Source organism: Onychostruthus taczanowskii, unplaced genomic scaffold (assembly GCF_017590055.1).
Source record: "Onychostruthus taczanowskii isolate IOZ18803 unplaced genomic scaffold, ASM1759005v1 scaffold44, whole genome shotgun sequence".
In the NCBI taxonomy this organism is placed as follows: domain Eukaryota; kingdom Metazoa; phylum Chordata; class Aves; order Passeriformes; family Passeridae; genus Onychostruthus; species Onychostruthus taczanowskii.
In genome coordinates, this window is record NW_024501903.1 from 3610965 (window position 1) to 3628459 (window position 17495).

Consider the following 17495-nt stretch of genomic DNA (forward strand, 5'->3'; position numbering starts at 1 on the left):
ACAGCTTTATAAGGAGCTAGTTCATCTCAAAAGGAATAGATGTTATCACAACTGCTCTGAGAATTCGCCACAAATCCATGCATCCAATATGAAGCTTTATTGCATCTGAGCCTTCTGGTGGAGTCTACTGAATAACCCAGTCTAGCCTAGCTGGGCTCTGGGTTTAGAGTAGGGCTAGCTGGCTGCCATCCAATCCAGGTAAGCATAGATAAGTGTAGATATAGACACAGGATATATCCATATGGGATGTATTAGTGGTGGGAGAGGCGGCATTAGGAGAGCAACTGGAGATTGCCATTCTCTCACTTTGAAATGAAAGCCTGTGACTACCACATAGATAACAAAAGACTAGCCCCAAGGCCGTGGACAACAATGGAATTTTTCATTGTCTTCTTTTATGGATTTAAGCAGACTCAAAACTTGCACTCTGTTCTATTAGTATTTTATTTTATCCAAAAATACTTTTCACTGAAAAGTCTAAAAGAGAGAAGTAAGTTAGGCCAGGATTGGGAAGCCTCTTGAACATTGCTAGAAGAGATTGCTTTTGTTTAGCAAACAAGAGGCAAAATGGAGCTATATTTCTTCTTTGTAGTTGTATTATACCAATAAGATAAACAACAGAGAGTTAGATGAGTTATGTAAGATGAGAAACTGATGTAAGAACAAATGTAAATAAATATAGGTTGAAATCAGAGAATCTAAATATTGGAAGACTGTGATTTTGGAACAGACTTCCAATCACAGTATTAGAAGTAAAAATAAATCTAGCAAGGTATAAAATGGAACTCATTTAGCTTATATGGTGCATGGTCCAGACTGAACTGGGGGGGAATAAGAACCTGACTTATTAATTTCTCATCAGACCTCTTTTTCTAAATTATAACATCTTCAAATTAATAAGGTAGAGAGAAGCACTTCCTCCCTGTCCATCCGTGAATAAATTGCAGATGTCTCCTACACATTGAGATGAGAGAGAAAAAGACTGCCAATGAGTGTCTCCTGAGAGATCCCAAAATGATGGTCCCACCAATTCCTGTGCTCTGAAGTCAGTTAGTTTCTTTTCCATTTATAAGAGAACCAACAGGATTAAAGCACAAAATGCCAAATTTGGTGAAGTTATAAATATATTTTAATTTCTCTATTTTTTTTCATACACTCAGGAAGGGGAGGAGTAGGAAGGAGGAAGAGGAACAAGATAAGAGGATAAGAGGATGTTACATGTTGTAACATTAGACATATTTTGTATAGCAACAGCTTGAAGGCTGTAAATCTGCAGTGCTCCTCTACTGTAGGTAAGACTGTGTGGAATCTGCACATGCAGGTCCTCTAAGATTGTTAAATTTTTCTACTATTAGATTGAAAACAATGCCAATAGCTTCCTTCCGTTTCCACTGTCACTGTCAGTGTCTCAATTCTTTTCCTGGTTATGCCGCACTTCAGCGGGGCTTGGCTGTTATTGTGCATATTTTGTTCTGAAGGATATATGCAAATAACTAGGAAAGGCTGTTATCAGTCACTTTGAGATAAGCCTTCTTTTTGGTCACAATGATAAGATTAAAAAGATTATGGCCACAACACACGGCTATGAAACATCCTGACCCTTTACTGACAGGTACAATTGCTGCTCCTGGACAAATGAGGCATAGTAACATCTACTCAGTGTAAAACCAGGAAAACTAAAAGGCCCCCAAGAGCTACAACAATGAACAGGAAGGAAATTGCAGCCAGGGGAGTTTGGCTACTCTCCTAGTTAAAAAGTTTGCCTTGTTATGATCACATTGGATTCAATCAATTCATTCAATAGAGCATGAGCTTTTTGAGTTTAAAACCTGGTGATTACATCTTACATGTGAAATATGCCACTTTTAAAACAAATAGAAAATAGAAATTCTATCTAATAATATTTTATAGATCAGGTGAACATATAATATTACTGAAAGGCTTTTAGTTGATGTTGTTTCCTAAGGAGTAAAAAAGAGTAGGGTGCTTCTTTTGACCCATGGAGCGGGTGAAAAACAGAAATATAGTTTTTAATTACGGCATCAGGTACTGAACCTCCAAAGCAATTTTTTTCATTGTTGTCTAGTAATGTTCTGCAGCAAAATCTTAGTACAAGACCTTGACATGACCCATGATGAACAATGAGGTGTGTGATTTTTTTTGGACTATCCTCAGGACTGAGCTGCATGACTTTTAATTGGGTCAAGGCAGACTTATAATAGACTTCAAAGTCTTTTTTATTTTGTTCTTTTTGCCATGATAGTGGCTCAGTTGAATAACGCAATTTCAGAGAATTATCATATAAGTAGCTTTCGTATTGAATTAGAAAAATAAAACAGGGTAAGAAAAGTAATGCATGCTAGACATCTCTTACAATAAGCTTCTGCATCTTTTCACCACAAAATGACATCTGTGACCTTTCTCTTCCCTTTTCAGTACAATCAGTCAGTATGAAAAGTTCTGCTCTATGGTTAAAAATAGATAACCCCACCTATTAAGTGTTGTTCAGCAGAACATGATTGTCTGCCTTGCAAGCCAAAGAAGGAAGGTAGCAGTATGAAATTATGTAGGAAAATATATTTTTGTGTTCCTATTTTCTGTATAGCCGACAAAAATCTATGACAAGGACAGGAAAACAATTGACCATGGTACTCAAGTACCAAGTACCTTCCTCCTTGTCCAGAGAAACAAAATTGAGTGTACTCTGAACATGAATCCTAGAGTTAGAGCTGACTTGAAAATTTACCCATTCAGGGAAGAGTAAAATCCCCCTCATTTGTATGATGCACAAGCAATCTCAAAAATGCATTCATCTTTCTTACTTGCCTCTGAGTAGATACACTTTTATTTTACAGATGCTATGCTATTTTATTTATTTCATTAATAACACATAACTATACCAGCATATTTCTTCATCCTTCATAACTCACTCTTAGTAGTTATGAAAGCTTTTCACTTACATATGAGAAAATTTTTCAAGGATTGACACCTCTTTAGGTGCTGACAATATTACTTCATTGCTTGTTCTATTAATTCGTTTACCAAAATAATAATCTATTACAGTATTTGCTGAATAATTTTATCACTAGCCATCCTTCAAGGAATTGTCTTTATGTTTAATTTCTGATTCAGAGTGCTATCAGCCATGTATGGCATAGAGTTTGGCTAAAGGCTGTTGATAGACTGTTGGCTGCTGTGGTTTGTCATGGCCTCAGCAGTTTGGATAGAGCTGTTTGCAAAGAATATTAGTGATATAAACTGAACATGTATTATATGCTCCCAAGTGAAAAAAGAATGGTTTTAAAAATAAAATTATGGCTCTGTTGGTAACAGTCACACAATGAAGAGGAACATCTTAATTTCTAATGTTCATGGCAAAAATAACACTTTCCCAATGTCAAGACTTGTGTCAAATTGCTTTCCTGTGTTAAATATGATAGGTAATAAATGCCCTTATTATGAAGTTTGGTCACTTTGTACAAAAAAAATGGAAAAGGAACAGTAACTGTCAAATCTAGGTGAAAGCCACATAACAAATACAGCAATAAAATAATAATAATAATATTTTAAAAAACTATCTGGTATGCACGATGAAAAATAAAGAATCTGATACTTTTGTAAGTGGGTTTTGATTCATAGAGAACTGTATATTTTTGTACTTTACCCACCACCACCTACTTTTCTGTTCCTTCACCTTCAAGGGCTTGTGCCCAGTGCTGCTGTGCAGCTATGGGTGCTGATGGTGTTATCCCAGCACACTTTGTGTTGGGATAGTCCTTCAGCTTCATTTGCTAAACAAATCAAGCAGGAACAGCAACAGTGCATGGGTTTGATAGGCCTGTGCATATCTAGAAAACATTAACCTGAGAGTGAATGTTTTCTATCTTGGCAGAATCTGGCTCTAATACTGAGGACTCCATTCAAAATTACAGTAATACTATGATTCCCTTTTTTAGAGACAGAAAAATAAACCAGGAAAAAGATTTTTAAAATTTTCTCCTGCCAGTATAACACTGGATGGGAATTTACCATCCAGTAACCAGAGGTTACCAGAAAAAAAAAAATAGAGATAACCTTCAAAGAGAATTGTACACAGCCCATGGAAACATGCGAAGTGTATGACAGAGGCACACCAAGATTCCATCCTGACCCATTTTTCTCTTGGAGAAGTATTGGTCTCCTTTTCAAATGATAGGCACAACCACTAAACCCCTGGCACCAGTCTCCATTGTGGGCAGACCTGTAACATTTAAATCATGTGAATGATACTGCAAACGCATATTTCATCCTTGGAGGGCAGGGTTTCTCTACACAGGTATTATTTAAATTTGTCTCTCAACATTTGGGATTGAAGGAATTAACTTGGAGGATAATACACAAATACATTTGATGCTTTGATCCCCAAGTCTCATAATAAACTATGACAGTTTGCTCATGTTGCTGCTGAGAGACCCTGAATTTTTGAAGACATAACCTGTCTGTTATATATGTGTCTTGCTCTGTTTACACTGAACTGAAAGCAGGAAAAATACAGATCAGGAATGGGTTTTATAATAAACCCTTAACAACAGAGATACTTTGGTTTTTGTCCTTAGAGGACCTGGAAAATCAAGAAAAATATTAGGACATAATACACTGGTTTAAGTAGCTTCTGAAGCAGTATTCTTGCCTTGTGAATCTGATGTACAGGAAGAGCAGCCATAATTTAATGGATTAAATTTGAGTTTACGAGATTGCAAGCTCTAGTCTGTTGAGTGAATCAACCCCTTGACAGTAATGTGAGTTTTTGTGGTGGCTAAAGACTCTGAACCTCAGTGACCTGGCTTATCTGTGCAGCAAGGAAAACAAAGCTGTTATCTAAAAACAAAACAGGTGTATGAGGTAAAAGAAAATCTAAATTATTAATAAAGCTGGACTTGGTCAAAGATTTTTCATATCATATCTTTCTTTCCCCTCCTGTATTTGAACAAATGATAATTGAATTTAATGAGGAGGAAAAAACCAAAGCCAAACCCACCAAATTTCTTGTAGAGATTATAGAGATAAGATTTTTGTTTGAAAGATTTTTGGGAGTTTTACTTTTTTTTTTTTTTAACCTAATGGAAAATAGGAGTTCAGGAGTTCCATGGGGAGCTGCTACTCAGTTACCTTTCTCTCTGTTTTATTTCATTTGATTTTGTTTTTTCACAACAGTAACTTTCAATTAGCATCCCTATTTTTCCACTCTGGCTTTAGGCTGCTTATATTTTCATGAACCTTCTGTCCCAAAAATTCTCTCTTGCTTTTTGTATTCACACTTAGGTTTGTTAACAGGCTTTTCTTGCAGATGACTTTATAAGTTATAATTAAGAGTAATTCCACAATATCAACAATATGGAGGATTGTAATTTGCGTTACAGAACTAAGCCTCATCAGGTATTATGTATGTCTAGTACAGTGCTTCTCTTCTGGACACTGCTAAATACCAACATTTTTTTGACAGCTCATGGAAAATATTACCCTCTGTTTGCTGACAAAAAGTCTATATCTTGATTAAAATCGCAATTTCTCTTTCAGAAATAATAACAACAATTTTTGAACAGTAACTGATATAATCTTGCTGGACTTTTTCCAGTCTTATTAGAGAATTTGGGCTCCAAAAAGTAAAAAAATAATTCAGATGGAAAGAAATAAGATTGTTTTGTACTTTAATCTCCACAAATCTTTTGACATCCCAGTCATTTTCTTACCCAGTGAAACCATATTAGTGCAAAACTGCCCATACCTCCACCAACTGAAAAACAACAAAAAAGTTACACCAGAGAATAAAAAGGAATTGATGTTTCTCACCAGGAAAGAAATTTCCTGTGTGCATTACTAACTAGTGTTGTGACTCAGTTGACTTTCACTCCGGAGAACAAGAAATTGTTTCTCAGAGACCAGGAGCTGGAATGGTGAGTGGAGTTTCTATCAGTGTATGAGGCTATAAAGACAAATTACTCTGTTCCTCTGCATATCACTTGGAGCAGAATTTCACTAAAGAACAACTTTTATCAAAAGTAAAACCTCATGTTGAGCTATACCCTAGCTTAAAAGAGCTCAGATAGTAGTTAATCTATCACAACTTAGTGCACTTTGCTCCGGGGGGTAAGCTACACTTCCAGATGAAATGAGGACCTTGTTCCTAGTCTAATTTTGTTTTTCTTTTCCTCTCAGGCACTGCACCTTATTGAACTTCTCAATAAGATCAATTTAAAGAGCCTTTTCATACCAGAGAACTTTCCCTGTGCAAGACACATTGACTTTCTTTTTGATAACATTCTTAGCCTGAGTTACTTCACTATTTCAGTCTCCTACAGAAATATTCTAGTGAATTTTTCCTGAAGTTTAGATAGTCTACCACATTTTTGAACATTTCCTCTCCCTGGTGCCTTCACCCCAGTGTAATCTCACAAAAAGTTGGACATCTTCAGGGCCCAACACAAGTCATCAGAGAACCATGGGGAGCAGGAAAGTACCACTATCAGTCTTAGGTACCACCATTCTTTCTGTTTACTGCTTTCTTATCTCAGTTGTTCTGTCTTTGGACATCCAAAATTTCTCATATGGAAAAGAGGTGATCAAAGGGCAACATCACAGGTTTTTCATATTTTTGTTTTAAAATTTCAATTTTCTTGCACAAGTCTCTATCAAATATTTGACAAATGAAAACATACAGCATATTCAGCCTGAGAAATATAGCTGCTATACAGTTTAGGGTTTATATAGATAATATAAGGTTTATTCAGGCTTTTTTTTTTTTTTTAAGCTCTTTGATTTATGTAGAAAATACTCAAAATAAGATTCTCACTCATGGCTCTTTGGGGACTCTGTTGAAAGGCAAGAAAACCAATTATTTATATAGAAACATAACTTCAGGCATGGGCTGAAGCATGCAACCGGCAATAAATCAGGTTGTATGAAATGTAGGCAAACCAAATAAAAATAGGAAATAAAATCTGCATTTATACAGCAAATTCTACGTATTATTTCAAACAAATTTAGAGTGGCAAATAAAAACCTTTTTATTCCTGCAGGACAATGAAGAATAGAGATGATTGATGTATCATTGGAAGCCCCATATATAATAGAACTAAACTGAGATGCGCCTTAGGTGTGAGTCCCTCTTGCCCTATTTACATTGCTTTTTCACAGAACCTACTAAACTTTGTAAGGATCAGAGCCAGATTAATTTCTTTTAAATTCAGTCTGGAAAGAAGTTGTTCCATAGAAATGTTTGTTGAATAATGTATTTGGATGAAGATTGTTCAATCAGTGCTGTTAAAGTACAGTGCTTGTAACTGCATGTGAATATACATCGTAAGAAGTTCAGGCACTGGAAGTAGTTTGGGGGCTCTTCACAGCAAGCAATCACTTATCAAGAAACATGACAGCAAGGTATATGATCACAACATCAGTTCAATGCAAAAAGTGATTTTCGGAAGTAATCATGACAGCTGGCTTATAGATAACTGAAGTGCTTTTGCTGTCAACTTTTAAATAATAAGCTATAATACAAAAAAACACAAACAAACAAACAAACAAAAAAAAACACCAAAAAAACCCCAAAACAAAACAAAACTACACAAAGCTCCTGTAGGAAAAAGTGTCTTGAGTGAACTGTTTGATTCTTAGTATTTCAATATGAGATTTAACAATTTGATTCTTGAGAACTCAAGAGCTCAACTGAAAGATGAAAGGATACAAAGTTCACCATGAAACTAAAATATACTGCATATTCACAAATTTAGAATTTCTTGCACTTTTTGTCACTGCCCTTCTCCTCAAAGTATGGGTATATAAGCACTTGATCACTTTCAGGGATTTTCCTACTTTTGTGTTTGCACTAATTTTTATCAAGTTTCTCTTAGAATTTACCCCTTAAAATAAGGAAGGAATTGTATGTGTTATAATGACTTAGAGGAAGATATGCAACACTGAATCAATGTTTTGTTTTAAATGTGTTATAAACTGAGTATTGTGTATTCAACAAGAAGCAGTGATCCCTAAAGACAGTGCAGGCAATCTTGGTGATTTAGCTGCACCAGTTCAATAACAGCAGTCAAATAAAAAACACTAGGAACATAGAAGGGAAGGGAAAAAGACAGAAACTGGATGATATTATCATGCATATGTGTCCTGGAGCTGCCAGAGTTGTGAGATTTCTATCTCCTCCTTTTGATAAGTTTGAGGACAGAGATAATTAACTGATTACACTCAAATGGAATAATGACAGGTAAGTACATCCCAATGGTGTCCCGTGGAATGATATAGAGAGCTGAGAAACCTTAGCATCTATCACCCTGACATCTGTGACTTGATTCATTACTGAAGTACAAAAGGAAAAGTTATAACAAGCCAAACTATAGTGAGAAGAAATAACAGAAGACACCCCCAGTGCTCCAAGGGGTGATCTGAGAATCATCCAAAAGTTCCCAGTTTTGGTCAGAACAGCAGTTTGGAGCTAGAGATGTTCATATAGATGAAGAGTTCAAAGAGAAGATTACCCAAAGACTGTTAAACAACTCATCCCTTAACTTGGTAATGTATGAGGGTTGTTTCTACAGTCAGCAAGAAAAGCATGGGATTTCTGGAAGCTTCCACAGGTCCAGCCTGAGATTTTAACCTTTCCCACTGACTTTGTGAAGCAAATCAAGTCATCTCCATGCTGATGAGATGCAGCAGGCCAAGGGATGGGAAGGAGAAGTTTGGGTTGACTCATCACACAGATAAGTAATGGACCTTCTTCTTCTTCCCAGTCCCTTGATCCACTGCCTATATATATTAAGAGCTTTTATATATGTGTTCACCCAGTTTCAAACTCAATAGAAAGTTTGAGTTGTCATTCACTTTCCAAAAGCCAAACTCTCTTTTGTAAGAATATGCTTTGGAGCTGGCTTTTGAAATAATTGCAGACTGGCTTTGTAAGAGCCAAAAGACAGGGGACCTAAGACTTTAGCTCTTCACAGCATCAGGGAATTGAAGCCAAGAGATTTTATATCTCAGAATAACCTTTTCCAGGGGATATTTTTGAGAAATTTTCTCCCTTTCCTGCCTGAGTAGAGCCATGGCATGAGAAAAATGCACAAGTTCACCCAGTTGTAAAAAAGCAATGAAAAAAGAGACTGGCTGCTGCTGTAGTCCAAGCACGACTTAAAAATTATGAAGTTTTTATGTTATTTTTCCCCTTTTGTGCTGAATTTAGCTGATAGATATTTACTTATTCAGCAGGTGCACATATATTTCTCTACATGTGCAATAAGTCTGCTTCAGATTCCTAATGAAAGCTATGGGTACTTCAAGCTAGAGAAACATTATATCTGTGACCATTGAAACCCAAAATATACCCACATGCTACGTTAGGGGTCTGAAACTCTGTTGATTTAACACTTGTATAAAGCTCATGCTGTGTTTCTTATGATTTGTCAAATGAGCTCAACAAATACCTATGCATAGTTCCTGTTATACACCTTTCTTGGAGGAGATTGAGAAATTCCTCAGGAAAAAAAAAGCTGATTTCCTTCTGTACTGTTGATGAGAATTAATTCCATAGACAGACTTCTGTTTTCTTCTTTAAGAGAGTGAGCAAGTTTCTCAGGATGCAAGTCTTTCAAATAATTTTAGTCCTGAATGTACAATTTACACATGCAGTATTTGAACTCAGTGTTTTCCACTTTGCTGTTTGCATACGTGCAGCTACATTCTATTTCTTCTTTTTCCTTCTTATCTCAATCCTAAGCAATGAAAATATTTGGATGGTCATCTCTACTCTGGAAAGGAAACAAACAGTGTAAACACAGAAACGAACAAGTGTTTGAGGGATTGAAGGGTGATGATTAAAACTAAACAGAGGAAGGGAAAAGTAAAGACTTTAAGAACCACCTTAAAGGAGACGGGGAAAAATGAGAAAGAAAATAACAGTCTGTAAAAGAAAAAGGGATCCACACTGCAGTGAGAGAAAGCAAATGGCAGAGAAAGGACAACAAAGCAGAACTGACTAAAGTGGGATTTGAATGGGAAGCTTCACATATCTTAGGGTTTCAGCAGTGTGGGTTTTTGTTTGTTGGGGTTTTTTTATGTTTTTTTAAATGCCTTCACAAGGAAAGGGAGAAATTTTATTTGCAATGCTATCACAAAAGAAGTATGAGTCTGTCAAAACCAATAAGGTGCATTGAAATGTGTGTTTATTATAACAAAGTAAATATGTGAACGAACCTGTCTTGACTTCATTGTTATATATTTGCAATAACAGCAGCAATAGCAAAAATAGGGGAGATTTTTAGAGGAAGTGGCAAGAAATATGAGTGATAAATGTGAATTAATTTCCTTCTAAAAAGGAAAAGAAAAATAAGTATTCAAAGGAGAGGGAAAAAAGAAAAGATAGAAAACAAGAAAAAATGAAATTCAAATATTACACTAGGGAAGGGGGTGGAAGAAGACAAAAAATATAATATAATTACCTACCAATAATTTTTTAAATTTAGGAATTATATCATCATTATATCTTAATGTTATCACAATATCACATCTGAGTGCCTAAAGGCCAGAGAGGGTTTAATCTCACCCCTTTCCCCAAAAGGCAATTAAGAGATGATGACGTGAAGTCATTACTCCTGTTTAGCACTTTGCTTTTCCTGCGGCAGCAAAAGAGCTGTTTTGCAGTGGAACACTCAGTACATGGATCCCAGTTCAGCAAAAGCAGCTTCAGAAGGCTGTTTTACTGCCCCAGTTTGTTTACCTGTACTGGGAAAAGACACCAGCCAAAGTAAATCTCATGGATCTGTGAGACTTCTCCTCGCTTTCCTCTCCTCTCGAAAGCCCAATTAAATCCCACTGTAGCCATCACCCATACTACTACTCTGATTTCTGATGATAAAATACCCTGTCCTTTCACACACAGACAGGCTGAATACTCAAGAAGGATATATCTCATTTCAATGTGGAGACAGGAAAAATTTTAGGAATGAAAACCCTCTGATCACTGAGCATCAGGAATTCTGGTTTCAAGAGGGCCTATGCTTTTCTCTGATGTAATTGATATCTATTATGACTACTTTGGCCAATGCAACGTTTGTTTCATTGCAAAATCATAGTATTGGGAGGGAGAAATGGCACTTTGAAAATAATAACTCTTAGAAGTGATATTAACATGAGCCTAATTTATATTTTTAATATTTACAACTATTTAAAGCCATTTTCACATTAATTTATAAAGAATTTTTTTAATTCTTAACGTTAAAACTCATGTCTCTATGAAGATTTATATAGAACATTATTTATACACCTAGCTAAGCTCCAATGACCCCCCACCCAGATGTCCTCAAATGAGGAACAAAAAGGATAAGAAATATTGAGGGAAAGGGGGATTACCAGTTCAGCAATAGCAGCTTCAGAAGGCTGTTTTGCTGCCCCAGTTTGTTTACCTGTACTGGGAAAAGACACCAGCCAAAGTAAATCTCATGGATCTGTGAGACTTCTCCTCGCTTTCCTCTCCTCTCGAAAGCCCAATTAAATCCCACTGTAGCCATCACCCATACTACTACTCTGATTTCTGATGATAAAATACCCTGTCCTTTCACACACAGGCAGGCTGAATACTCAAGAAGGATATATCTCATTTCAATGTGGAGACAGGAAAAATTTTAGGAATGAAAACCCTCTGATCACTGAGCATCAGGAATTCTGGTTTCAAGAGGGCCTATGCTTTTCTCTGATGTAATTGATATCTATTATGACTACTTTGGCCAATGCAACGTTTGTTTCATTGCAAAATCATAGTATTGGGAGGGAGAAATGGCACTTTGAAAATAATAACTCTTAGAAGTGATATTAACATGAGCCTAATTTATATTTTTAATATTTACAACTATTTAAAGCCATTTTCACATTAATTTATAAAGAATTTTTTTAATTCTTAACGTTAAAACTCATGTCTCTATGAAGATTTATATAGAACATTATTTATACACCTAGCTAAGCTCCAATGACCCCCCACCCAGATGTCCTCAAATGAGGAACAAAAAGGATAAGAAATATTGAGGGAAAGGGGGATTAGCCTTCAGAAGTATTTTGTAGCATCAGAGAAACTGTCCTTGTGATATTAATGAAATGAAGGCTGAGTATTATGATAGGGGAGACTATAAATAAATATGGATAAAGTAATCCCAAGTTATAATCCTATTATAAACTCTTACAGGAGGGAAAACTTTTCTCCAGACCTTTCACAAAGGTGGGAAGTCATATTTCAAGAAAAGATAGGTATAGTGTGGCATTTCCATTGACACTTATTTTACTTTTCAAATTACCCAAAAATATTCAGAATAAATTAGGACCATTGTGCTGTCAGATGAAAAGAAGGTGAAAAGCTTTCTGATTACTGCTAGAAAACCAGCAAAAGTGAAGATTGGAGTTTTAGTGGCATTTACAAGAACATCTGTTCTGGGATCCATGGAGCTGGCAGTGCTGACTTGTGTACCTAGCAGAGAGGAAAGGATGACTGCATGGCACACAGAGGATAGGCAGTGTGGTAGGGACAGTAGAGTTCATATCCAGCACCCCGCTACTGATTTGGTCGGGTAGAGCCTCTGAATAATGCAGGCAAAAGGAAAGACATGACAAAGCAAGTTTCATCAATTAAAACTCAGAATGTCTGTGGTGGTTCTTTCTGATTCATATGCTGAGATTGATAGTGAGAAACTTGCCAGCTTCATGAACATGCTACTGCAATTGCAATCAAAAGCCCCTTAATTTTTGCCCAGAAAAATACTTGCTTTCCTGGACACAGAATTGTGATGAATTCTGGCCCAGAAAAAACAAGCACAAAGGCACTACAAAAAAATAAAAATGGAGAAGACAATGAAGACATGGTTTGATTTTTCATTCAGTTGGTATGAACCGCACTAATCCCTATTTTTCTTCATACTCACAATGATTTTGCTGCTGCCACAATTTCTGGCCTTATACAAACTGCAGACAGTATTCTCCCATTCATGTTGTCCCCATTTCATGTAACTTGAAAAGTTCTAAGAGAAATGTACTGGTGAACTCAGTCTTATTTTCAATCATCATATAAACACTTCTTCGACAATGAAATCTCAATGACATTATTCTTAGGACTTTTTGGGGCAAAAATAATAATTGCCAAAATATTCATCGGGTTCATTGATCTGCTTTCTGGAATAAACTAGATAGAGAAACAAGTCTACTGTAATTTGGTGAGTGATTTTTTTGTAAAATAATAATGAGAAAGTCTTTTTAAAATGTACCTGAAAGAGCAGGCTAGATCTGAAGAGAATACAGAAGATTATTTTAGGGTGGGATAGGATGAAATCCAAAGAGCAGGGTAAGATCAAAAAACAAATAGATATCTGTATATACTGTGGAAGAAGTCATGAAAATAAATTGAAGCTTGAGGGAAGGATGGAATGGAAAAGGACAAAACTAATAATTTATTTACCAATCCAGTCATTTAAAATTCTAATTTATGTACCCATCTATCTCTCTCTATGCTGTGTGTAACAAAACTTTCATCAATACAACATAAAGATGTCAAGTCCTTGAGCTTTGTCCTCCTCTTCCCCTGGAAGGACTGGAGGATATTATTAATGATTGTGCCTGCCTCAGATCTTCCTCTCTTGAAGGTTAAGAAGCTGAGCAAGGGCCGTCATTATCATCTTTGGCTCCGATCCCTTTACTTTAGACTGTCTTTAGAAACAGCTTTGGAAATACCTGAAGAGAAATGAGCTCACTGGGGAAATTATCAGCTTCGAAAAACCAAACACCCCTACCAATCACCCTGCAATAAAACAGTCTCAGACAAACTCATTTCTTACAGGACACTTTCTTTCCATGAAGTCGCCAGCTGGAAGAGCTATTGCTGTGTGACTGTTCTAACCTTGGGCCATGCTGGCAGGGCTTGCAGCTGCAGAGCAGAGCAGAGCGAGTGCTGCTGTCACACAAGCATTATGGGTCCCACCTGCTTCCCTCGAGGGACTTCTGTGTCTCTCTTGATTCAGCACCACAGCAGTCCACCACAGTTGACATTACAGAAGCTTTAGTTTTACAGTACAATGTACTGTGCCTCCAAATGCTGTGTTTGTGAGATTAATGACTCTCCCTTTTGCTCTGCAGCTTGAACCCATGGTTTATACATGCTAATAATCATATCATTACATGTCACACAGACATCCTCTTATGTCTCCTCTTAACACATAGTTTATTCTCAAAGATATATTAAGGTACCAATTAAAACCATTATATTCACTCTTTATCATATAATGTTAAACAGCTATTTTTTTTTTCAAAGAATTTTATGAACTTATTACTCTGATGTTTCAAAAACTGAGACAACTACACTTGAAGATAAAGTGAATCACTCTGCATGTTAATTTTATAGGTGGGACTGCAACTCTCACCACAGTAATTTATAAGCTGAGAACTTTAGAACAAATTTATCAAACACATTATTTGATAAAACATGACCGGACTTGCTAAAGATATTTCACCAACCTCATGTGAAACTTTATAGTAACATAAAATTTTAAAAGAAAACAAACTTAGAAATAACTCACAGCAATATTACTCATAGCAATATTGCTCAAAGCAATAGAAAATCATGACAACAAAGGCAAATCTATGATCAGAATGGTCAACTCAACAAGAACGAGATTTTCTGCAGGTAGTTCTATGTACCTACATCACCTTACATTGTAATCACCAATCTGACCATCCACTTTCAAGAAAACCAAACAAATAAGCACAACATATATTTCAAACAAAAGTATCAATTTGTAAATAAGAATTTAACATTGTTACAGACATACTGGAATCCTAACACAAATAAACCTCATTCAGAATGCAATTTGATTGTATTAAATGACTGTGTCCTTCCAAATCTTAATTTTTCCCTAGGTTATAATCCAGTTAGTTTTTCCAGTTTAAAAGGACAATCTTTTTCCATGTAACACCAGCTATGACTTTTACAACATGTTTATAGTCAAATTTCAACCTTCTTAGGCAAAAAGAATCCTCTACCTGACAGCTGATACTTGTGAGATCTTGCCTAAGTCCCCATTTTCTTCAATTCAAACAGGTCATAAAACTTTCAGTCTTAAACTGATAATCTGAAATCACAAAGCAACCTAAAACTGATTTCTTATTTAAGTACATTGTTTCCATTCAGTACATTTTTATTCTCACTCTATATTAAGCAGGAAGAAAGGAGCTGGAGTGGTGCACAAGTAAGGCAAAAATGCACATTATTTCAGATGCACTGAAATGTTAAGGAGGACTAGTCACAGAAATCTCTGGAAGATGAAAGTTATCATTTAAGAAAAAGACAGTGAAACAATACATATGAGTCTTGATTTCATATCTCTAGCTGGAGAGTATTTCTCTCAAGCCTATGGCTTGGAGGCTTATCTTCCAAATGGCACTTAAAATGCAGGCAAAGGTTTCTAAATGCCAATTTCAGTTTTGAATTGGCTATGATCAGGATAATTAAGTCCATGGAAGGATATGCCCCAGCTACAACTAAGGACACTGCAACTTTCACGACATCTTTACTTTGACATGTTGAGAGCTACAAAACTGGAAAGATACAGGATTAAGAAAGAAATAATGGATTTAATAGCATTTAGGTGAACATCCATCATAGCGTCCCTGAAAGTATCTGCATAACATTGCATTGTCTTTCTGTGTTTCCACAGACAATTAATTAACAGAGCTGAGGTCACCACAGAGAGTCCTAGAGAGAAAAAACAACATACAAAGTAAAGAAGCAGCAAGTAAAGAGATGAACTATCCTGGTCCATGATGTGAGCTGCGCTATTTTCTCTGCAGTACCCTGTTGAGCTGCATAGGAAAGTGCTTTGTGTAATACATAGTAAAGGAAGAGAAGTCATAGAAGAGATCACCAGCAATCCAAGAAGAAGCCATGGGATCATCCCAGCTATTCTGTGCTGGATTTGCAGCAGCAGCCAGTGGCTGATATTGATTATTTTTACACAGTACAGTACATAGAGCCTGGTACTGAACCACAAGCTGCTATGGTTTACAAACACCCACACAGCACCAAAGTCCTTGTACACTGAAGCCAACTTAAACATGTCAGCAAAGTAGAGTCTGTGGATGTGCGTCAGGACGGTCACCTGCAAGATAAATCTTGATGTGCTCAGAAAAATCAGGATCATATCAGCAGAAGATATTTTTTTGCTTTTGATCCAATTAATTAGATTAACAGTTGTAATAAATCCATTTCCAATAAAATCCAACAACAACTTCAATAGCTGCAATGCTTATGGAAACAATAAGTTTGTGACAATAAGTGACAATTGGTCACTTCTACCTGATTAGCCTGTGTAGCTGTGCAGGAAGTTGAGCAGTTCTGATAGTATCTGACTAGTCCCACCTCCTGCCTGCTTACCTTATATCTAGGAACAAAACGACCTCTGGAAATGATAGTGGATCTGGAAATGATGGTGAGAAATTATTGATGTTCTTCCTGAATATACGAATCAGAAAAAGATTTCATAATTGACTCTAACCTTTTAGATGCATAAGATTTGCCTATGCTTTTCCTTAGGGATGTGAGATAGCCAGCTACATTAACCTACCCATCTTGTGTCAATTGTTTATACTCTTGTCTAGAGTGACAGAAAGCTCAGTGGCTCTCTGGTTACAGCAGTACGTGACTGTGTGGAGGGGGATGCAACATGAAACCCAACAGGGGTACCAGTGTATCTCAGCAAGGGCATCTTATATTGTAACTAGTATCTTTCAGGCTGCATTGAAGGTTTATGAATTATAACTAGACAAATTAGTTGCAACCACTTTAACAAGGAGAAAATTATACACCCTCCAGCCCTGTTCTAGAGGAGCTCTTCAGATAACAAAGCTGTGTTTATCCAAGGATTATTGCTGCATTTAGCTGACCACTTCTTATATGTAGTCACCTATATGGGATCAAAAGATGACAGTAGCCAATGTGCAGAGGACAGGCTAGTCAGGTAGAGCAGTCCACCTAGCAGAACCCTGTTAAAAACCCCACCCTCTGCAGCTGTTTCACTGTCTCAGCTTCTATCTCACCGGCATGCCACACGGTTTGATACTGCATTTAGACCTGTTCTGCTTTATAGACTGAAAATGTGTCATCCATCTTCATCCATCTCTTTGTCTGATGCTGTCATGAACACAGTCCAGAACAGTGGTGGGCCTCACTGATCTGCATCCTGCATTAGTCCTTATTTATAAACAAATATGTCTGGTTTAGAGAACAGTCTGTCCTCACTTTCTCAATCCCGGACTCATGAATCCAAATTATGAATGCAATACTGGAAAATTTATATTGTTGATATATTATTTCTTGAAATAAAGAAATATTAAATACAATGATGAGTGTAACAACAGGATGAGAAGCAGCTGACATCATTAGGCCGCTGGAAAAAGTCTAAAAGTTCATTTGGCAGTAAAATATTTAC

The 17495-nt window shown here is 36.5% G+C and overlaps 1 protein-coding gene across 1 annotated transcript; it reads right to left on the reverse strand.

The window, feature by feature from the left end:
• Positions 1 to 15385: 15385 nt before the first annotated feature.
• LOC121340968 (taste receptor type 2 member 40-like) lies at positions 15386 to 16332 on the reverse strand (the record flags this gene model as incomplete). The annotated part of the gene is given in 3 exon segments (XM_041414079.1): positions 15386 to 15599; positions 15601 to 16283; positions 16285 to 16332. Coding segments are annotated over 3 exon segments (945 nt in total), but the record flags the coding sequence as incomplete, so codon positions are not given.
• Between the last annotated feature and the right edge of the window lie 1163 nt (positions 16333 to 17495).